General features: G+C 45.2%; 1 protein-coding gene across 1 annotated transcript in view; it reads right to left on the reverse strand.

Annotated features, from left to right (window-relative positions):
- LOC126188393 (odorant receptor 82a-like) overlaps positions 1–23633 on the reverse strand; it is a 139463-nt gene that overhangs the window by 102899 nt on the left and 12931 nt on the right. Inside the window, exons 2-4 of the mRNA XM_049929994.1 lie at positions 16595–16926; positions 5055–5291; positions 121–398 (exon numbers count right to left, since the gene is read on the reverse strand). Of these exons, the coding sequence (XP_049785951.1) occupies positions 121–398; positions 5055–5291; positions 16595–16926 (847 nt within the window). The remainder of the gene's footprint in view (positions 1–120; positions 399–5054; positions 5292–16594; positions 16927–23633) is intronic.

Here is a 23633-nt window from a genome sequence, read left to right on the forward strand (position 1 = left end):
GTATTGCACGAATCAAGAATTCCTTCACTGCTGTGGACTAAATGACAGACCAAGAAAGCGAATAACAGACAGTTGATCCTGACTGCACGCCTGCAAGTGCCCCGCGGCAGCGCGCTTCACCTGTCGATGTCGCAGTGGTAGCAGACGCACTCGGCCAGCCGGCGCCTCATCTCGCCCTCCACGTCTGCACACTCGGCCGCTTCTCTTCGCTTCTGGTCGCGGCTGGCCGCCAGCCCGGGCTCTGCTTCGCCCTGAGGGCCGCACACGTTGACCAGCATGAGGTTGAGCAGCTGCAGGTGCGCCGCCTGGTAGATGATGAGCGACACGAAGAAAGCGTCCACGATGCACGAGATGAGCGCTCCACACAGCAGTCCACCGGCCACCAGCGTGTACACCACCTGCACACGGACACCGCTCCATCAGCCCTGTATCCGACTGGATTTGCTACTGCTTTGAATCTGCTCATAGGTTTTAATACAAAACATAATTTTCTATCAAAGCTGCTTAACGAATCGTTTCAAAGGATAGTGAATCTTTTGTTTATCATCTCGAAAAAGCAAAGTTATTAAAGATATTTTTTGTTTGTTTGCTTGCAGGTACAGTCGACAAAATAAAGCTGTTGGCACGGAAAATGGGTAGGTCTCAAACCGGGCATTCTCGGCATGTACAGTGAAACACCCCCGTTATGTCCTTTTTGGGTTTTGCGTGATTTACCGAAGCCACCAAACAGTTAATTATTATGATTATATGACCGTGTGCTTAATGGATGAAAGGCTATCGGTTTTTGCTGTGGTTTCGGAGGTATTTCAACCGAGTGCGGCTGCTCTGAGACGGAATAGTTAATGATTGAAAGTTTATCTATTATTAAGAACCATAAAGGTTGCGATATACAAACTGATATGTATTTTCTACTAACACACAAATTCTGAGGAAGTTGCTGCCTTTGCCTTCCACGTTTAATTACGGTTATATCTTTTATTGGTTGCTGATTTTTAAGTACTTCGTCACAGGCAAAGATGATGGTTAACATTCAAAACAATGCTCACTGCAATCCATGGTTGTTGCTGGCCGACGCGGTTGACGCGAAATACTTAACTCGGCACTTGTCACTTTTGGTTTCATATCACTCGCGAATCGGTTTCGATGAGGGTCAACCCCACAACGATCAGGGGGACGCGCTCGTTTGTCTTACTCCGGTGAATTTACCGTTTACTACTCACTCGACCACCATTCTTCCCCGTCTCTCCAGTAGTACAGCTCACTCAACACTAGTCTCACTGCCTTCTGCAGTGCTGGACAATCGACTCCTGTTTGCTATCGACATGGGTGTCGCATACTAGCATCTATGTTTATGGGATCACGGATCTCTTACAACAGGCACCCCACAAGTTGTGGCAAGACTTTCGCTCATTAAATACCCACATTGGGTTATAGCGGCAACATATTACCTTACCAACGAGATGAACTACACACAATAGTCGAAATTAATACCAAACATTACACAGAGAAGTATAGCATGTCCACAGCGATCGGTAAATACGGTATGTAGTGATTTGAACGGCAGCGCTGGATGCCCTTCGAAGGAGCTGTTAGTGTTGCTGTGTAAATTGCTCAAGGTCTGGTCGTCATTTGTCAGAGCTCGGATCCGACATATGGTCAATATCTTTTATGCCCCGTCGTCGTACTGCCAACGTCCTTTTCCTGATAGCTTTTCTTGCGTTGATGAATACACGGATGCACATTATTTTTAATCTTTAAAGAGGGCTATTCTAGTACGAGCTAACAAACTCGAACATTTTAAACAAAATATATCCTAGTTATTTTAAAGGGATTCGTCTTATAGGAGTAGGAGACTCTTCATAGAACGTGGAGTTCGGAGGTTTGTCTACTCTGTGAAGTGGAGCAGATGCCGGTCTGTGGCTTAAGACCGCAGTGCTGGAGCACGCACAAGTATTACGGAGCAGACCGTACATCGAACATTGTTGAACATGGAGCTCTGCAGCAGACGACCCCCATGTGTTCACATGTCGATTCAATGACATCGTCAGTAACGATTGCGGTGGACACGGGAATGTCTTCTTTCGAGGTCGATCAATCGGAACGTGTCGGCTCTTTGAGTGAATCACTTTTTTGCTACGGTAGGTCTATGGTCGTCGCCACAAACGCTAAAATCCAGGTGAATGGCGAGTCGAAACGTGCAGCGGGCCAAGGACGCAGGTTGGTGGGAGCAGTATTATGCTATGGGAGACACTCTGCTGCGCTTGCATGGGACCTGTGGTATTAATCAAAGACACGCTAACAGCTGCGAAACACCAGCATCTCTTCATGCCTGATGTTCTCCCCGACAGCGAAGCAGTTTTCAGCAGTATAATTGTTCACGTCTCGAAGCCACAGTGGTTTGAGGGACATTATAGTGAACTCATGTTAATGTCTAGAAGACGAAATTTGTCTAAAATATATCCTATCGAAACCATCTGGGTCGCTATCGGGCCGCATAATAGGGTTCGCGAATCAGCAGCAAGTCATTTACGCGAGTTACACGAACTGTGGGTAGAATGCCTCATACCTCCACTAACCTACCAACAAACTGTGTGATCCTTGATACGCAGAATCAGTTATGTATTTCGTTGCAAAGAAGGAAAAACAAGCTATCAAACAGGTCGTCATAATGTTTTGGGGCATCAGCGTATTATCATCATAAAGACCACACGATAGTCGAAGACAATCACTTACCACCATGTAAACAGTCCGTGACAGGGTTATTCTCACCAAATCAACGACAGTCATGGTATACGTGCTGACGTCACAAGCAGAAGATGAAGAGGTAGAAAAGCATATGAGGATATTGAACGGGTAATTCATTACGTAAACCGAGATGAAAATCTGTTAGTCACGGAGGATTGGAATGCTATTGTAGGCAAAGGAGAAGAAGAAAGGTAAACGTGAGAGTATGGGGTTGGTACTAGGAAAGAGAGAAAAGAGGGACTAACAGCGTTCAGCAATAAATTGCAGCTGGTAATATCGAATATTGTGTTCAATAATCACAAGAAAAGGAGGTGTACTTGGAAATGACTGGGAAGTGCGGAAAGATTTCAGTAAGATTACATCATAGTCAGGCAGATATTTCGAAATCAGTTACTGGATTAGGGCGCACCGAGAAGCAAATACAGACTCATATCACAATTTAGTAGTAATGAAGAGTAGACGGAAGCTTGACGGAGTAGTCAGGTAGAATCAATGCGCAAAGAAGTGAGATGGAGAAGTATTACGTAATGAAGAGATACGCTTGAAGTTCTCTGGTGCTGCGATACGCAATAGCTCTCTAGAAAGCTCGATTGAAGAGAAACTGACATACCTAAAAATGGCAATCACACATGTTAGAAAGTATTACATAATTACAAAGAAGGCAACTGTGAAGAAACCATGGGTAACGGAAGAAATACACTACTGGCCATTAAAATTGCTACACCACGAAGATGACGTGCTACAGACGCGAAATTTAACCGACAGGAAGAAAATGCTATGATATGCAAATGATTAGCTTTTCAGAGCATTCACACAAGGCTGGTGCCGGTGGCGACAGCTACAACGTGCCGACATGAGGAAAGTTTCCAACCGATTTCTCATACACAAACGGCAGTTGACCGGCGTTGCCTGGTGAAACGTTGTTGTGATGCCTCGTGTAAGGAGGGGAAATGCGTACCATCACGTTTCCGACTTTGATAAAGGTCGGCTCGTAGCCTATCGCGATTGCGGTTTATCGTATCGCGACACTGCTGCTCGCGTTGGTCGAGAGCCAATCACTGTTAGCAGAATATGGATTCGGTGGGTTCAGGAGGGTAATACGGAACGCCGTGCTGGATCCCGACGGCCTCGCATCACAAGCAGTCGAGATGACAGGCATCGTATCCGCATGGCTGTAACGGATCGTGCAGCAACGTCTCGATCCCTGAGTATCAGATGGGGACGTTTGCAAGACAACAACCATCTGCACGAACAGTTCGACGACGTTTGCAGCAGCATTGACTGTCAGCTCCGAGACTACAGCTACGGTTACCCTTGACGCTGCATCACAGACAGGAGCGCCTGCGATGGTGTACTCAACGACGAACCTGGGTGCACGAATGGCAAAACTTTTTTCGGATGAATCCAGGTTCTGTTTACAGCATCATGATGGTCGCATCCGTGTTTGGCGACATCGCGGTGAACGCACATTGGAAGCGTGTATTCGTCATCACCATACTAGCGTATCACCCGACTTGATGGCATGGGGTGCCATTGGTTACACCTCTCCGTCACCTCTTGTTCGCATTGATGGCACTTTGATCAGTGGACGTTACATTTCAGATGTGTTACGACCGTGGCTCTACCCTTCATTCGAGCCCTGCGAAACCCTACATTTCAGCAGGATAATACACGACCGTATGTTGCAAGTCCTGTACGGGCCTTTCTGGATACAGAAAACGTTCGACTGCTGCCCTGGCCAGCACATTCTCCAGATCTCTCACCAACTGAAAACATCTGGTCAATGGTGGCCGAGCAACTGGCTCGTCACAATACGCCAATCACTACTCTTGATGAAGTATGATATCGTGTTGAAGCTGCATTGGCAGCTGTACCTATACACGCCATCCAAGATCTGTTTGACTCAATACCCAGGCGTATCTAGGCCGTTATTTCGGCCAGAGGTGGTTGTTCTGGGCACTGATTTCTCAGGACCTATTCACTCAAATTGCTTGAAAATGTAATCACATGTCAATTCTAGTATAACGTATTTGTCCAAAGAATACCCGTTTATCATCTGCGTTTCTTCTTGGTGTAGCACTTTTAATGGTCAGTAGTGCACATAGCTGATCCTACTCACAGCAGTCTGTAACTGAGTGATGTACCGAGTGATGTTTTTAACCCCATAACAAGTTGCCAAGTGCCAGTGTTTCGTGAGATAACGCTTCCGTCCGATGAGGGAAACCTGCAATAGTGAATTAAATTGTGTACCACCTGTAGCTTTTTCATCTCAGTATTATCACGGTCAGTGTACGAATGCTGGAAGCTACCTCGTATACGGGGGTCTGCGTGAAGGAGAAGGGGTACCAGACGTGCGCGGGCAGCCCCACGCTGTCGCGGCACTGCACGGTGCCCCCGCAGGCGTGCGTGCGCGCGGCGGGCACGACCGCCCAGTAGAGGCAGCCGCTCAGCGCCACCAGGATGCGCGCCACCGACACGATGCGGCTCTTCAGCGCCGTCCACTGGAACACGGCCGCCTTATCCGCCCCCAGAGTCCGGCCGTACTCCTGTGGACAACACGTTTTGTATTGTGGGCAGTTCTTCTACATCTACATCTACATGACTACTCTGCAATTCACATTTAAGTGCTTGGCAGAGGGTTCATCGAACCACAATCATACTATCTCTCTACCATTCCACCCCCGAACAGCGCGCGCGAAAAACGAACACCTAAACCTTTCTGTTAGAGCTCTGATTTCTCTTATTTTGTTTTGATGATCATTCCTACCTATGTAGGTTGGGCTCAAAAAAATATTTTCGACTTCGCAAGAGTAAGGTGGTGACTGAAATTTCGTAAATAGATCTCGCCGCGACGAAAAACGTCTTTGCTTTAATGACTTCCATCCCAACTCGCGTATCATATCTGCCACGCTCTCTCCCCTATTACGTGATAATACAAAACGATCTGCCCTTTTTTGCACCCTTTCGATGTCCTTCGTCAATCCCACCTGGTAAGGATCCCACACCGCGCAGCAATATTCTAACAGAGGACGAACGAGTGTAGTGTAAGCTGTCTCTTTAGTGGACTTGTTGCATCTTCTGAGTGTCCTGCCAATGAAACGCAATCTTTGGCTCGTCTTCCCCACAATATTATCTATGTGGTCTTTCCAACTGAAGTTGTTCGTAATTTTAACACCCAGGTACTTAGTTGAATTGACAGCCTTGAGAATTGTACTACTTATCGAGTAATCGAATTCCAACGGATTTCTTTTGGAACTCATGTGGATCACCTCACACTTTTCGTTATTTAGCGTCAACTGCCACCTGCCACACCATACAGCAATATTTTCTAAATCGCTTTGCAACTGATACTGGTCTTCGGATGACTTTACTAGACGGTAAATTGCAGCATCATCTGCGAACAACCTAAGAGAACTGCTCAGATTGTCACCCAGGTCATTTATATAGATCAGGAACAGCAGAGGTCCCAGGACGCTTCCATTGGGAACACCTGATATGACTTCAGTTTTACTCTATGATTTGTCGTCTATTACTACGAACTGCGACCTTCCTGACAGGAAATCACGAATCCAGTCGCACAACTGAGACGATACCCCATAGGCCCTCAGCTTGATTAGAAGTCGCTTGTGAGGAACGGTGTCAAAAGCTTTCCGGAAATCTAGAAATTCGGAATCAACTTGAGATCCTCTGTCGATAGCGACTATTACTTCGTGAGAATAAAGAGCTAGCTGCGTTGCACAAGAACGGTCGTTTCTGAAACCATGCTGATTGCGTATCAATAGATCGTTCCCTTCGAGGTGATTCATAATGTTTGAATACAGCATATGCTCCAAAACCCTACTGCAAACAGACGTCAATGATATAGGTCTGTAGTTCGATGGATTACTCCTACTACCCTTCTTAAACACTGGTGCGACCTGCGCAATTTTCCAATCTGTAGGTACAGATCTATCGGTGAGCGAGCGGTTGTATATGATTGCTAAGAAGGGAGCTATTTTATCAGTGTAATCTGAAAGTAACCTAATCGGTATACAATCTGGACCTGAAGACTTGCCCGTATGAAGCGATCTGAGTTGCTTCGCAACCCCTAAGGTATCTACTTATAAGAAACTCATGCTAGCAGCTGTTCATGTTTCAAATTTTGGAATATTCCATTCGTCTTCCCTGGTGAAGGAATTTCGGAAAACTCCGTTCTATAACTCCGCTTTAGCGGCACAGTCGTCGGTAACAGTACCATCGGCACTGCGCAGCGAAGGTATTGACTGCGTGTTGCCGCTTGTGTACTTTACATACGACCAGAATTTCTTCGGATTTTCTACCAAATTTCGAGACAATGTTTCGTTGTGGAATCTATTAAAGGCATCTCGCATTGAAGTCTGTGCCAAATTTCGCGCGTCTGTAAATTTTAGCCAATCTTCGGGATTTCGCGTTCTTCTGAACTTCGAGTCTCGACTACTGCTACATGGTTGTACAGAGGATGGACACCAATATGTAAACATCAAAAACACAATACATTACCATGCCTGCTACGGTGTAGGAAAAACATTGGCATCCAAGATTGTTTCCACTCTTCTCGGAAAGGATAAATACAGGTCCTGGTACTCTTATACCATTCTCGCTGCAAAATTACGAAGAAGTTCAGCTAACGACGATGGAGGTAGTTGGCGAACTAGCACTCTTCTCTCCAAAGTATAGGGTAGAAATACACCACTGGTCATAATGACGTAAAACTTCAACGGAATATTATCGGAGAAGGGGGGAAACGTATGGGAGAAGAAGAAAATAAAGTGAAAATTGATCAATGGCGCTTTACGTGTCAGAATACCTAAAAGAAAGCCGGCCGGGGTGGCCGAGCGGTTCTAGGCGCTACACTCTGGAACGGTTCGAATCCTGCCTCGGAAATGAATTTATGTGATGTCCTTAGGTTTGTTAGGTTTAAGTAGTTCTAAGTGCTAGGGGACTGATGACCACAGAACTTAAGTCCCATAGTGCTCAGAGCCATTTTTGAACGTAAAAGAAAACACCTGCCATGCGCCTGACCCATTGAAGATGGTGTAAAAATGCAGGATACACGGCTTTTCCTCGTTTCGCGTCTGCGACGTTCGCCATGACTGTCTCAATGCAGGATCGCGCTCTGCTTGTAAAGCTGTATTACAAATGGTTCAAATGGCTCTGAGCACTATGGGGCTTAACTTCTGAGGTCATCAGACTCCTAGAACTTAGAACTACTTAAACCTGACTAACCTAAGGACATCACACACACCCATGACCGAGGCAGGATTGGAACCTGCGACCGTAGCGGTCGCGCGGTTCCAGACTGGAGCTGTATTACAAGAATGATGACAGTGCACACGTCGCTCTGCAGAAGTTCCGGACACTGAAGGGTTTGAAAAAAGGTGTTTGCCCGATGACTGCCGTGGGTCTTGAGAAAATGTTTCGGAAATTCTAAAAGACGGGCTCTTTTGGTGTGCCACCAGGTAGAGGGAGGAAACGAATTGATTCGGGGTCAGAGGAAGCAGTGGCCACAGCAGTGCAGGAGGAGACGAGTGGTGGTGTGCAAACGTGTAGTGAACGGAGAATTGCCCGATCATTGGACACTCCCGTGAGCACGATGCGTAAAATCCTGCGGTATATCCTTCTTTGCTATCCATTCAAAACTACCCATGTGCACGAGTTGCTTCCTGTTGACCTGCCAGCAAGAGAGACCTTTGCTTTAGAATTTCTTGCCCACGTGGAAGTGGACAATGATTAGCCGTGGAAGATTTTGTTCGCAAACGAAGCCCACTTCCATCTGACCGGATATGTCAATAAACAGAATTGTCGAATATGGGAAACGGAAAAACCACACGCAAATCAATTAGTACCACTTCATCCTGAAAAGGTCACTGTGTGGTGCGATTTTACGGTGTCACTTCTCATAGGACCATATTTTTCCGAAAAGACAGGTGCTTCCGGTCCTGTTACCTGTAACGTCACTGGTAAGCCCTATGAGTGTCCGTTGCGCTACCACGTCATTCCAGCTCTCCAACAGCGTGGATGTGTGGACGGGATGATTTTTATGCAAGATGGCGCGCCTCCGTACATTGCAAGTCCAGTTAAGCAGCTGCTGAAACGCCGTTTTGGACATGCTAGACTTATCAGCCGCCATTTCCCTGCAGCCTGGCCATACCGGTCACCTGATCTTAATCCGTGCTGCTGGCTGTGGGGCCATCTGGAAGATGTTGTGTTCAGTGTCCCGATTGCAAACTTAGTTGCACTGAAGGCACGCATTGCGTAACACATTCTGAACATGACCCTGGAAACACTTCTATCAGTTGCGGAGCATGCTGTTTCTCGATTTCAACTTGTTGCAGAAAACGATGGACAGCATATTGAACACGTATTGCGCCAGTCACACGGAAATAAATAATCCGATTTGATTTTGATTCATGCCTTTTATGCGGTTTTTGGCCTCAGGACAATTAAAAACCGATTTTTTCCATCCGATGTGATATGACCTTGCCACGGTGGATGGAGTTACGTAACTAGCAGTATCACAGCTGTACACCCACGCACACTGAGTAGTACAGTTTGTTTAACGTCAGACAAACACCTTAGGCATTGTTGTATGATACATTTGTATTTTTCAGTCGACCACCATTAAATTATGATGCTTACAGTGCCATCTAGTGCTACATTTTTTAACTATTTATTTTTCTTCTGTCACACGTTTTTCCCCTTCTCCGATAATATTCCGTTGCAATTTGACGTCATTATGACCAATGGCGTTATTTCTACAGCGGTTTGACCGTTTAACTTAATTATAATCACCCTTTAGATCACAGAACCACCATAACACTGAGATCTGGCGACTAAGGTGACCAAGGGGGCTGTGACACTTCATCCTGTTACTCACCTAACCGCTCTTAGACGATGCGAGTTGTGTGGGCAGGGGCTTGTCTTCTTGAAGCACAGCGTCTACATTAGGGAACAAATATTGTACAATCGGTAAGGTGTCCTCGTCCTGAGGAGTGATCGAAGACACTTTTAAAACAATAAGTTGGATAACAAAACAATTCTCAACTAAAATGTCCTTAGATGAACATCCACCAACTACACTACTGGGCATTAAAATTGCTACACCACGAATACGACGTGCTACAGACGCGAAATTTAACCGACAGAAAGAAGATGCTGTGATATGCAAATGATTAGCGTTTCAGAGCACTCACACAAGGTTGACACAGGTGGCGACACCTACAACGTGCTGACATGAGGAAAGTTTCCAACCGATTTCTCATACACAATCAGCAGTTGACCGGCGTTGTCTGGTGAAACGTTGTTCTGATGCCTCGTGTAAGGAGGAGAAATGCGTACCATCACGTTTCCGACATTGATAAAGGTCGGAGTGTAGCCTATCGCTATTGCGCTTTATCGTATAGCGACATTGATGGTCGCGTTGGTCGAGATCCAATGACTGTTAGCAGAATATGGAATCTATGGGTTCAGGAGGGTAATACGGAACGCCGTGCTGGATCCCAACGGCCTCGTATCACTAGCAGTCGAGATGACAGGCATCTTATCTGCATGGCTGTAACGGATCGTGCAGCAACGTCTCGATCCCTAAGTAACAGATGGGGACGTTTTCAAGACAACAACAATCTGCACGAACAGTTCGACGACGTTTGTAGCAGCATTGGCTGTCAGCTCGGAGATCACAGCTACGGTTACCTTTGACGCTGCATCACAGGAGAGCCTGCGATGGTGTACTCAACGACGAACCTGGGTGCACGAATGGCAAAACGTCATTTTTTCGGATGAATCCAGGTTCTGTTTACAGCAACATGATGGTCGCATCCGTGTTTGGCGACATCGCGGTGAACGCACATTGGAAGCGTGTATTCATCATCGCCATACTGGCGTATCACCCGGCGTGATGGTATGGGGTGCCATTGGTTACACGTCTTGGTCACCTCTTGTTCGCATTGACGGCACTTTGAACAGTGGACGTTACATTTCAGATGTGTTACGACCTGTCGCTCTACCCTTCATTCGATCCCTACGAAATCCTACACAGCAGGATAATGTACGACCGCATGTTGCAGGTCCTGTACGGACCTTTCTGGATACAGAAAATGTTCGACTGCTGCCCTGGCCAGCACATTCTCCAGATCTCTCACCAACTGAAAACATCTGGTCAATGCTGGCCGAGCAACTGGCTCGTCATAATACGCCAGTCACTACTCTAGATGAACTGTGGTATCGTGTTGAAGCTGCATAGGCAGCTGTACCAGTACACGCCACCCAAGCTCTGTTTGACTCAATGCCCAGGCGTATCAAGGCCGTTATTATGGCCAGAGGTGGTTGTTCTTGGTACTGATTTCTCAGGATCTATGCGCCCAAATTGCTTGAAAATGTAGTCTCATGTCAGTTCTAGTATAATATATTTGTCCAATGAATACCCTTTATCATCTGAATTTCTTCTTGGTGTAGCAATTTTAATGGCCAGTAGTGTATACACAATAGAAATCCCTCTCCTGTGGCGTTGTCTGTGATGTGCATACACCATGAACCCTAGAGTCGTGGTAGGCGGCGACGTAGAGACCTGGGACGTTACTGGGCCAGCGTGTGGCGGCGGAGTACAGCTGGTGAAAAGCACACTGAACTGGGCCAGGTAAGCCAGCATGGAGTGCGGTGACAAAATTTCTGGTACTGCCAACTTACAGCACTGGAACTGAACTGCGGATGTTGGCGACTTGAGGCCTAGGGTGTAAGTCCGTTCAGTCTGGCGGTGACCTAAATAGTCGGCAGCGAGTGGATATCCATGTGGCTCTGCGGGTGTACGTGACCTGGTATAGCAAACTAGTGCCTTGCCGACATCGCTCTTTTGCTGCGACAGGCACACTGCCTATCGGCGAGGATGGCGTCCCCAGACGCTGTGGAAGTGACGAGTACCTCCGTGGTAAAGAGGCCAGGTCATACGAGGCAGGGATCTGTGTTTAGAACACGTCCTCCTGGGGGGGAAGCTGCCTGCACAGTATGCCTGGTGTGCAGAGGAAACGACTACCAGGCGGATCTAATCAGCAAAAATTGTCAAAAATGGTAATATAATTTTTGGTAGTGACGTTGGCCTGTAGAGTAATCTTGGTGCCAATGGAATACCACTACGTGGCTGTCCAAATCATTACCGAAACCCTGCCACGTTTTACATTTGGGACGTTAACTCGGTCAGACATTGCGAACAGTGTGCAACATGACTCATCCGACCGCATGATATTCTTCCACTGCTCCATACTTCAGGTTTATGACCGCCTCTTGAAACACCAAACACTATGGCTACATTGGTTACGGAAGCATCCACAACATGAGCACCAATAATCTGCCTGTATTCGAAATAACTTAGCTCCACCATAATGCACTCTGTTCTCACCACGACTGACAACTGCAACTTATTGAGGACAATACACAGGCGCCGTTCGTGGTCAAATACAACAAGCACAACTTGATGGCTTGCGTAACACCTGTATTTATATTCAATCATACATTTCTCAAAGCGTTTCCGTATTATGTCCAACCCCTGCACTATGTTCATAATGATCATTGGCCACCATAAGACTCAGTGTCGGGGTCGAGTGGTGTCGTACGTGATAAGTGAGAGTATGTGAGCGCAACAGAGACGAATTCTGGTAACCATACCGGTAAAAAAAAAATAAAATAAAAAATAAAAAAAAATAAAAAAAAAGACATACGTAAGCGAGTGCATGCCGGAAACAGCGAAGCAGCTCGGCTGCTCCCGTGCTGCTGTCGTAATCATCTATGAAAAGTGGCTGAAGAACTGTGAAAACACAGCTGGGCACAAAGATGTCGGACGTCACGCCTCAGAACGGGTACGTAGGAGGCTTGCTTGCTCAGTGAGGCAGGATATGGGGCGATCTGGCGACGGAGTACAGTGCTTGCTCAGATACAAATGTCTCGGAGCAGTTTGTTGAATATAGGATGAATGTCTACAGCTGCAAGGTTTTCTAAAATGATACAAACACAGCTTCAGTTTTGAGCAACGCATTGCCAGTTCTTAATTCATTTTCTCAATTATCAAATCTTTGTAAGCACTAAACAGTGACGTCAGATTTTTGTGATAATTTGACTTCACTGTGACGGAGTACTCCAAAATCATACCATTTCTGTTTCTTTTTCATTGCTGCGATCTCTCAGCTAATGGAGTAGCGAACAATCATGGAATTTTATTGTCTGACGTGAAGTACAGGCAATTTGATAATCCATATTTCTTGACTGAAAAGATACTTGGGGTTTTCAATAAGTAACGCAACACATTTTATTTTCTCAGCCAATTTTAGACTAAAAAAAATGTGGGATATCGTGGGATGTTATCGTTTCACCTGCTACAGCTTAATAAGTTTCCGAAGGGTGGCGGGTGCCTCACCCTAACCTTCAGAACGGCATCTGTAATGGAGTTGCGTTCCAAGCAGAGAGCTGTCATTGAGTTTCTTCTGGCAGAAAACCAGAGCATTGCAGATATTCATGGGCGCTTGCAGAATGTCTACGAAGACTAGCAGCGAACAAAATCATGGAGTCTGTCATCATTGCAACAAGGTCGTGCATACCCGTCTGATCTTCCGCGTGCCGTCCGGCCGCATACAGCTGTGACTCCTGCAGTGTTGGAACTTGCGAACTCTTTTATTCGAGGTGATCGACGGACACAAACAGAAGCTTGGCTGCTCAACTGGACGTCTCTGTGGCAATGCTGACACATTCGTCCACTAGTTGGACTCTTAAAAGCTATGTGACCAATGGGTTCTTCATCCACCCTACTGCCCGAAACTCGCAACTTCGGACTTCCTTCTGTTTGGCCCAATGAAGGATGCGGGTAGCAGCACGTGGGTGTGGATGTTATTTATGTAGCAAGACGTTGCCTCCAACGTCGACCAGTAGAGTGGTACCACGTGTGCATACAGGCCCTCCTAGTAAGCCATTGCATTGAATGGAGATTATGTACAGATGTACGGTTTTGTAGCTAAAGGAGTGGGTAATTGGAATCTTAAATAAAACCTACCTGCTTTCAGAAAAAATGTGTTTCATTACTTGTTGAACGTCCCTCGCGTGTGGAGGTGGTACTAAAGTACTAAGGAGGAGACTTAGTGCAAGAGAAACACAATCTACACATAGAGGCTGAGTTTACAAATTTGAATTTCTTTACTCATATGTAGACATATTTCCTCCTACTCGCACACCAGGCGAACTAACGCTAAAGAGAAAATTAAACACCGTTATCTGTAGAGCACTGAATGGATGTAGATGTAGATGTAGATGGAGATGTGGTGAAAGCATGAAATACACGGCTAGCTCCAATACAATGGGGATCTCTACAGCCCCATGAGTGGCACAGAACAACACCATCAACAATGTCACATACTTCCACTACGTGGGAAACCGTGGAGGTAGTCTTCGATTTCAAATCAGAAAATAGGAACAATACGGCACTAATTTTGCTCTGGTTATCGACGAAGTACTGGTGAAAATGTGCTCCACAACGCACGTTACATTCGGCTACCTTATTTGGGTGTGGAGACGGGTGATTCATAATGAAGCAGATAAATGAAGTGTTGCCCACAGCTTGAATAAGATCATGTCAGACTCAATTTTCTCTTGACGGCACATGATTCACAATATTGTCTGTTCAGAATTCATTCTAATTACTGAATATGGTGCCTTGCTAGGTCGTAGAAAATGACGTAGCTGAAGGTTATGCTAAACTATCGTCTCTGCAAATGAGAGCGTATGTAGTCAGTGAACCATCGGTAGCAAAGTCGGCTGTACAATTGGAGCGAGTGCTAGGGAGTCTCTGTAGACTAGACCTGCCGTGTGGCGGCGCTCGGTCTGAAATCACTGATAGTGGCGACACGCGGGTCCGACGTATACTAAAGGAACCGCGGCCGATTTAAAGGCTACCACCTAGCAAGTGGGGTGTCTGGCGGTGACACCACACACTTATTTTTGAGTGACTCGATTTACAGTCATTCACTAAGCGATTTAATCCCTGAGCAGTAAGGTGTTAGTTATTTACACTTCATGTACCATAGACCAACTGAACGACTATTTTTCATCGAAATGATGTTGATCAAGTCGGTTTACAGAATATATACAGATATTTACTTTTGTCAGTAATGAACATATGATTTTATTATTTTTTAGTCCTACTTACACAACTATGAGTAACAACAGGCATTTTGCTGGTTACTCGTTTTCATATAAAATTTTTAGCAGCATGACTGTAGTTTCTTGTTGTTGTTGTTGTTGTTGTTGTAGTCTTCGATCCTGAGACTGGTTTGATGCAGCTCTCTATGCTACTCTATCCTGTGCAAGCTACTTCATCTCCCAGTACCTACTGCAGCCTACATCCTTCTGAATCTGCTTAGTGTATTAATCTCTTGGTCTCCCTCTGCGATTTTTACCCTGCACCCTGCCCTCCAGTACTAAATTGGTGATCCCTTGATGCCTCAGAACATGTCCTACCAACCGATCCTTTCTTCTAGTCAAGTTGTGCCACAAACTCCTCTTCTCTCCAATTCTATTCAATACCTCCTCATTAGTTATGTGATCTACCCATCTATTCTTCAGCATTCTTCTTTAGCACCACATTTCGACAGCTTCTATTCTCTTCTTGTCTAAACTATTTATCGTCCATGTTTCAGTTCCATACATGGCTACACTCCACACAAATACTTTCAGAAATGACTTCCTGACACTTAAATCAATACTCGATGTTAACAAATTTCTCTTCTTCAGAAACGCTTTCCTTGCCATTGCCAGTCTACATTTTATATCCTCTCTACTTCGACCAACATCAGTTATTTTGCTCCCCAAATAGCAAAACTCCTTTACTACTTTAAGTGTCTCATTTCCTAATCTAATTCGCTCAGCATCACCCGACTTAATTCGACTACATACCATTATCCTCGTTTTGCTTTTGTTGATGTTCATCTTATATCCTCCTTTCAGGACACTGTCCATTCCGTTCAACTGATCTTCGAAGTACTTTGCTGTCTCTGACAGAATTACAATGTCATCGGCGAACCTCAAAGTTTTTATTTCTTCTCCATGGATTTTAATACCTACTCCGAACTTTCCTTTTGTTTCCTTTACTGCTTGCTCAATACACAGATTGAATAGCATCGGGGAGAGGCTAAAACCCTGTCTCAGTCACTTCCTAACCACTGCTTCCCTTTCATGTCCCTCGACTCTTATAAATGCCATCTGTTTCTGTACAAATTGTAAATAGCCTTTCGCTCCCTGTATTTTACCCCTGCCACCTTCAGAATTTGAAAGAGAGTATTCCAGTCAACATTGTCAAAAGCATTCTCTAAGTCTACAAATGCTAGAAACGTAGGTTTGCCTTTCCTTACTCTTTCTTCTAAGGTAAGTCGTAGGGTCAGTGTAGCCTCACGTGTTCCAACATTTCTACGGAATCCAAACTGATCTTCCCCGAGGTCGGCTTCTACTAGTTTTTCCATTCGCCTGTAAAGAATTCGCGTCAGTATTTTGCAGCTGTGACTTATTAAACTGATAGTTCGGTAATTTTCACATCTGTCAACACCTGGTTTTTGGGATTGGAATTATTATATTCTTCTTGAAGTCTGAGGGAATTTCGTCTGTCTCATACATCATGCTCAACAGATGGTAGAGTTTTGTCAGTACTGGCTCTCAAGGCCCTGTTTTAGCGTTGTTGAAAAGCTCTGGTAATATGTTCGCAGCGTCTGTGAGGTACGTACTCACGTGGACTAGTGCCACTGTAACGTCGAATGATACGGCTCATGTCAGTAGCGGTCAGATTTGACCAAGACAGATCGCCTACCTGCATGCATCTGTCGAGCTCTGTGATGAGCTTCTCAGCAGAGGGCTGCATCTTTAGGAGTGCGATGATCTTGACGACGTTCATGAGGTAGACGAACATGAGGCAGGCGTTCATGGTGACGCCCAGCATGTGTCCCCAGTAGTGGACCATGGCGAGCAGCAGGCTGGCCACGAACAGCAGCAGAATCACCACGACGCAGCCGGAGTAGGCGCTGTACAGCTGCGACGACGCCGTCGTCGACGACGCCCCTCGGCGCGGCGCCCACGCGCCGGCCAGACACAGCAGCCACAGCTGCAAGCGCAGGTCCGTGCGCAGCCGAGCGCCAGACTCACCTGCACAAATACGAGGCACTGTCCAAATGAGCCCGAAATTGGACTTATATGTGCAGATGGTTATGAGTGCGCTGAAATACCGCTGAGTGCCTCCGCACACATCCTTCTTGCATCAGTGTGGCAAGTGACTCGAGTTGAGTGGTTTGGATAGTTGTTGGTGAGTACATTTCCATGTTCGTGTGTCTGTGAGTTTGCAGTTTTGCGATGTCTGAAGTAAAGGAGCAGCACGTCTAAATGCAGTTTCGTGTTAAACTGGGGAAACCGCTGCATAAACGTAGCAAATGCTGCACCAAGCTCTTGGAAACTGCGTTTCAGGTCACATAGTGGCATAAGCATATCAGAAACAGACGAACATCTACTGATGAAAACGACCGTTCCGGACGCCCAGCAACTGGCAGCACGCCAGGAAATGCACAGAAACTTATCAATTTGACTACGTAATCTCGTATACAGATAATTCAAAACGTCTGAAAACCTAGGGATTGCGTTACCTGTTTAGTGTTATACACTACTGGCCATTAAAATTGGTACACCACGAAGATGACGTGCTACAGACGCGCAATTTAACCGACAGCAAGAAGATTCTGTGATATGCAAATGATTGGCTTTTCAGAGCATTCACACAAGGTTGGCGCCGGTGGTGACACCTACAACGTGCTGACATGAGGAAAGTTTCCAACCGATTTCTCATGCACAAACAGCAGTTGACCGGCGTTGCCTGGTGAAACGTAGTTGTGCTGCCTCGTGTAAGGAGGAGAATTGCGTACCATCATTTTTCCGACTTTGATAAAAATCGGATTGTAGCCTATCGCGATTGCGGGTTATCGTATCGCGACATTGCTGCTCGCGTTGGTCGAGATCCAATGACTGTTAGCAGAATATGGAATCGGTGGGATCAGGAGGGTAATACGGAACGCCGTGCTGGATCCCAACGGCCTCGTATCACTAGCAGTCGAGATGACAGGCATCTTATCCGCATGTCTGTAACGGATCGTGCAGCCACGTCTTGAACTCTGGGTCAACAGATGGGGACGTTTGCAAGACAACAACCATCTGCACGAACAGTTCGACGACGTTTGCAACAGCATGGACTATCAGCTCGGAGACCATGACTGCGGTTACCCTTGGCGCTGCATCACAGACAGGAGCCCCTGCGATGGTGTACTCAACGACTAACCTGGCTGCACGAATGGCAAAACGTCATTTTTCGGATGAATCCAGGTTCTGTTTACAGCATCGTGATGGTCGCATCCGTGTTTGGTGACATTGCGGTGAACGCACATTGGAAGCGTGTATTCGTCATCGCCATACTGGTGTATCACCCGGCGTCATGGTATGGGGTTGCCATTGGTTACACGTCTTCGTCACGTCTTGTCTGCACTGGCGGCACTTCGAACAGTGGACGTTACATTTCAGATGTGTTACGACCCGTGGCTCTACCCTTCATTCGATCCCTGCGAAAGCCTACATTTCAGCAGGATAATGGACGACCACATGTTGCAGCTCCTTTACGGGCCTTTCTGGATACAGAAAATGTTCGACTGCTGCCCTGGCCAGCACATTCTCCAGATTTCTCACCACCTGAAATGTCTGGTCAATGGTGGCCGAGCAAATGGCTCACAATATGCCAGTCACTACTCTTGATGAACTGTGGTATCGTGTTGAAGCTGCATGGGCAGCTGTACGTGTACACGCCATCCTAGCTCTGTCTGACTCAATGTCCAGGGGTATAAATGCCGCTATTACGGCCAGAGGTGGTTGTTCTTGGTACTGATTTCTCAGGATCTATGCACCCAAATTGCGTGAAAATGTAATCACATGTCAGTTGTAGTATAATATATTTGTCCAAAGAATACCCGTTTATCATCTGCATTTCTTCTTGGTGTAGCAGTTTTAATGGCCAGTGGCAAAGTTTGTGCCACTACTGCTCCAAGACGATCATAAGCAACATTACAAAGAATTCTGTAGTGAACGTAAACAACGTTCTCTCAAAGGTTGTCACTTGTGCTAAAATTGTGCTTTCTGGTTGTGATACTGAAATTAAAAAGCAGTCATTGCAATCGTAAAGTGCACCAAAATTGAGATTAAGTACATATAATGTTTATGAAGAGTTCTTCCCTCCCGGCAAGACGACCACTGAAGAGATCTATAGCGACTGATACAGGCGATGAGAAGAAAACTTGGGAAGTGGCATACCAACAACAGGTTATAGCACCTTGATGGAGCGCGATCAAATACGGTGAACATGATTCAGGATTTTTTAATTTTTGACAGTTGTTCGCCATCCGGCGTACTTACCTCTGTGTGACTTCTTCTTTGAGGAAAATAATGTTGAAGGGGCGAAGATTTGGTACAGTGGAAGAGATTCAAGTGGAATCGTTAACGCTACTAAACAGCCTAACGAAGAAATCCATGAGATGTATTCGCAGCTGTGGTTATGGATAACCATCAGCTGCATAGTGGAACGACGACAGTGAAAATTACTACCGGATCGGGAGTTGTACCCGGTTTCCCACTTACCGCGAGCGGTCGCATTACAATTGGGCTACCTGAGCATGCTGCATGCAGAATACGGGCACTGCAGTATCGTACATATCAACAATGACAGAAACGTTGACAACTGTGTGTTCGGTCCGAAAGGCATACTTTGAAAATGATGGACCAGAAAAGGATCTAGGTGTATTTCGGGAACCTGAAGCTGCCACCGCTTGCTTATACCTCTGTTTACTTTCCTATCGGTAGTAGTGGCTGCTGAGCTGAAATACTCAGTCAGGAATTGAATTTAATACCGCCCTCGTATCTACACAGCCAACGTATGGGCAGTTAGTTTTTACACCTCATAAGAGACAACTTGCAATCGTTAACTGCAAGGTCTTAAAGATGTTAACTGATGCCACATTTCACCACAGCCTAGTGACCGGGAAAATGATAAAATAAATTTTAAATAATATTAAATGTTGTGTACTTATTGTTTCAAAAATACTTTTACATACTTTGGGGACCAAACAGCATGAAAAATCTCATATATAGTAAAGTCCATTATTTTCGAGCCACTAATGGAAATTAGGGTTATTAGAGCTTATTAACATATGAACTCATGATAAATGCTGGATATGTCCTCCTGTTACTTCTAAACACGCATGCACTCGTCGAATCATGGACTGTCGCATGCTTTCAAGTACTAACTAACTGTTTCGAATGGTTTCGCAGGCTTCCATGTGACGTCGATAGTTTTCGCACCCAGGGTGCAGACAACTGTGGTCGGGAGAATGTGCAGTCCATGGAACAATACCTGTTCTACCTGTCCATCTGTCATGGTAGCGCATCGCGAACACTGAGACCTACTTGGTCTCCATCACGCATAAATCACGAGTTTCTTCTTACTTGCAGGGCACGTCTTCCAGAATGTCTTGGTGGGTATTCTGAAAAAATTCCCAATAGACAGCACCAATAAGAAGTGCTGGGATAACGTATGACCCTACCAGACAGTATCTACACATAAATCTTAAAATGATGCTGATGTCTAGCTTGTACTGCAACATGAGGACTGTGATCGGTCTTTAAGTGTTGGTTGTCTAAATTGTTATACCATTTCTTTCAGAGGTTCCCTCGTCTGTATACAAAACCGAAGTGACAAACAACGATTTAGCAATTTGTGCAACAAACCATCGATAAATGTTCTCCCGTTGTGAGTGATTGAAGATGATACCGATGCATGAGTGGCCCGTGAAGTAACCTCCATGTTGAACTTGGAAAGTACCGCACGCCAGGGCCACTTGTCTTGCGCAAATACCTGGCTCTTCTTTGACAGCCCGTAGAACGTGTTCTTCCTGGTGAGGCGTACGGGTAACCCGTGGTCTTCCTTGGTCAGAAGATTGTGGTGCTACGGATTCTGTCACGGCAACGCGACGATACGAAACAGTAAAGGGTGAATGACTCGGCTGTGTTCGGTGTCGAAACGCCTTTATTCAACTGTGCAGCCTCGTGTACATTAACATTCACGCGACTGGAGATGAAAATCATTCCTGACAGCTTACAAAATGAGTACCCTGCCATGTTTGACGACAACACTTTCAGTTAGCTCACTACCTGTAATACACGTACACAATGGACACTTTGGAACCAGACGAATGACAACTGTACACTAGTCTCCGTGGCAACACAACGCCATCTAGGATACAGTGAGTCAAAAGGGCGTATAGATCAGTGATGTGTTGGGTTGTATATGGAAAGCTGTTGCACGTCAACTTTCACTAATAACTTCAAAAGAAGGATTTTCGCACATTCTTTTACACGACCTTTTTTATTGACGTGGTGTATGGAACGTGCCCCCAAACACTGTAAAGTTATTTTAGGAACACCTAGCGTATACATTTATTGCGAATGTCCTTCCACCCCTTCTGTGGTTACGCATTTAGCCAATAACCTAATACTGCACTTATCATCCAAGCACTGACCACTGTGTAAATGAATTGTACACTTTCATATAAATATCATACTAATTAGTGAACATCAACGGAAGAGTTGATGCAACAAGCTACTAAATGATTCAGTTACAAAACACATGAAACAGGGTAAACCATATGTCACATTAGGTGCCTCATGTGATATGTCTCATATGAAAATCCCGAAGCGTTAACACGTGCCATATGCGGTATTATGATTATCAAATGCAATCTCAGGATGTCTTGCCCTGAAGGGAAACAAAACGGAACTTAGAATATCGCCGACGTACCGCTTTTGGTGTAAGAATGACACGGGTAACAGCCAAAGGAGCCCAGCCACGAAATAAAACGGCACCCCAGACCGTCACTCCTGGCTGTCGGACTGCGTGATGGTCGATATTCAGGATCCTATCCCACCGCTGTCCGAGGCATCATTGACTCCCTGTCAGAGGCATCGTTGACTCCTGTCAATGAGATTCCAGGCCGAAGACGTGTCTGGAGGATTATTAAAAGAAATACGAAAATGCGAGCGTTGTAAACAAATGCTGAACCGGGTATTTATTTAATATAGTAATCTAGACGTTCACCTTTTGTAATGTGTATGGAAACGCCCAAACCAATCATGAGTTATAAATAAATTGATGGCGTATACGGTGATTTGTTGTGAAACGGATATTTTTGTTACGTACTTATCTGTTTTGTTTGAATGTTATTGTCTGTCTCTGTTTATTTTCTTTCTGGTGTATAGTACTTCTGTTTGTTGGGCTATTTCTTTTCACACGTATATGAATTGTTCTTTTATGTAAAATGGGTATGATGTAAGACATTGTACTCGTAAATCAACTCTCGTGCTATGTCCAGTTAGGAATAAATGAAATCCGTGCTTTTAAGTGAAGTGAGCAATGATAGTTGGCAGTGGGTGACTGGAATTGAGGTATGCTGATGTGAACGGGTATAAAATTCAGTAAAAGAAGTGTTGTGTAGTCATATTTGGACTATGAATTGTGAAAAATAGAGTCAAAAGAAGTACTTTAACTTTACTGAGTAAAGTGTAGTCGTATCTGAGAGACACAGTAGAGTGACGAACGTTGTTCAAAAACTGGTTCTAATGGCTCTGGGCACTGTGGGCAGGAGGCAGGATTCGAACCTGCAACCGTAGCGGTCGCGACGAACGTTATTCTTACACCATGGTATAACAGCGATGCATAGAAGCTTTTTAATGAATATGTTGAACAATCTGTTATTTAAAGCATACAGGGACTGTGGCTATATAAAAGGAAGGGAGAGAAGAGGACTGAAGTTATGAACAGTGGGCCGAAATGTTTACTGGTGAAAATCCACGAATAAGTTGAACCTACGAGGGCTATTCGGAAAGTAGGGTCCGATACGGCGCTAAATGGAAACCACAGTGAAAATGAAGCTATGTACAGATGCGTTGGGCAGTGTCTGTCGTATACCTGTCGAGCGCGTCAAACAATAAAATAATTTTGAAACAGTTTGGCTTACTGCAAACCAAAAATGTTACTATCATATCAGTGGCGTGCTAATGAGTTAATGGAAGGAAATAAACAGTTTCCGAATATACTCGCTAATGAAGAGTGATAATATCCTTAAAGGGTATTTTTAGTACTTCGTTGTTAGCGAAATGGGAAAACAGACGAAAAAAAGTGCGGTAGTAAAGGTGTTTTGCTATTTGGGGAGCAAAATAACTGATGATGGTCGAAGTAGAGAGTATATAAAATGTATAGTGGCAATGGCAAGGAAAGTATTTCTGAAGAAGAGAAATTTGTTAACATCTGGTATAGATTTAAGTGTCAGGAAGTCGTTTCTGAAAGTATTTGTATGGAGTGTAGCCATAAATGGAAGTGAAACATGGACGATAAATAGTTAAGACAAGAAGAGAATAGAAGCTTTCGAAATGAGATGCTACAGAAGAATGCTGAAGAATAGATGGGTAGATCACATAACTAATGAGGAGGTGTTGAGTAGAATTGGGGAGAAGAGGAGTTTATGGCACAACTTGACTAGAAGAAGGGATCGATTGGTGAGACATGTTCTGAGGCATCAAGGGATCACCAATTTCGTAGTGGAGGGCAGCGTGGAGAGTAAAAATCGTAGAGGGAGACCAAGAGATGAATACACTAAGCAGATTCAGAAGGATGTAGGCTGCAGTAGGTACTCGGAGATGAAGAAGCTTGCACAGGATAGAGTAGCATGGAGAGCTGCATCAAACCAGTCTCAGGACTGAAGACCACAACAACA

Source organism: Schistocerca cancellata, chromosome 5 (assembly GCF_023864275.1).
Source record: "Schistocerca cancellata isolate TAMUIC-IGC-003103 chromosome 5, iqSchCanc2.1, whole genome shotgun sequence".
NCBI lineage: Eukaryota > Metazoa > Arthropoda > Insecta > Orthoptera > Acrididae > Schistocerca > Schistocerca cancellata.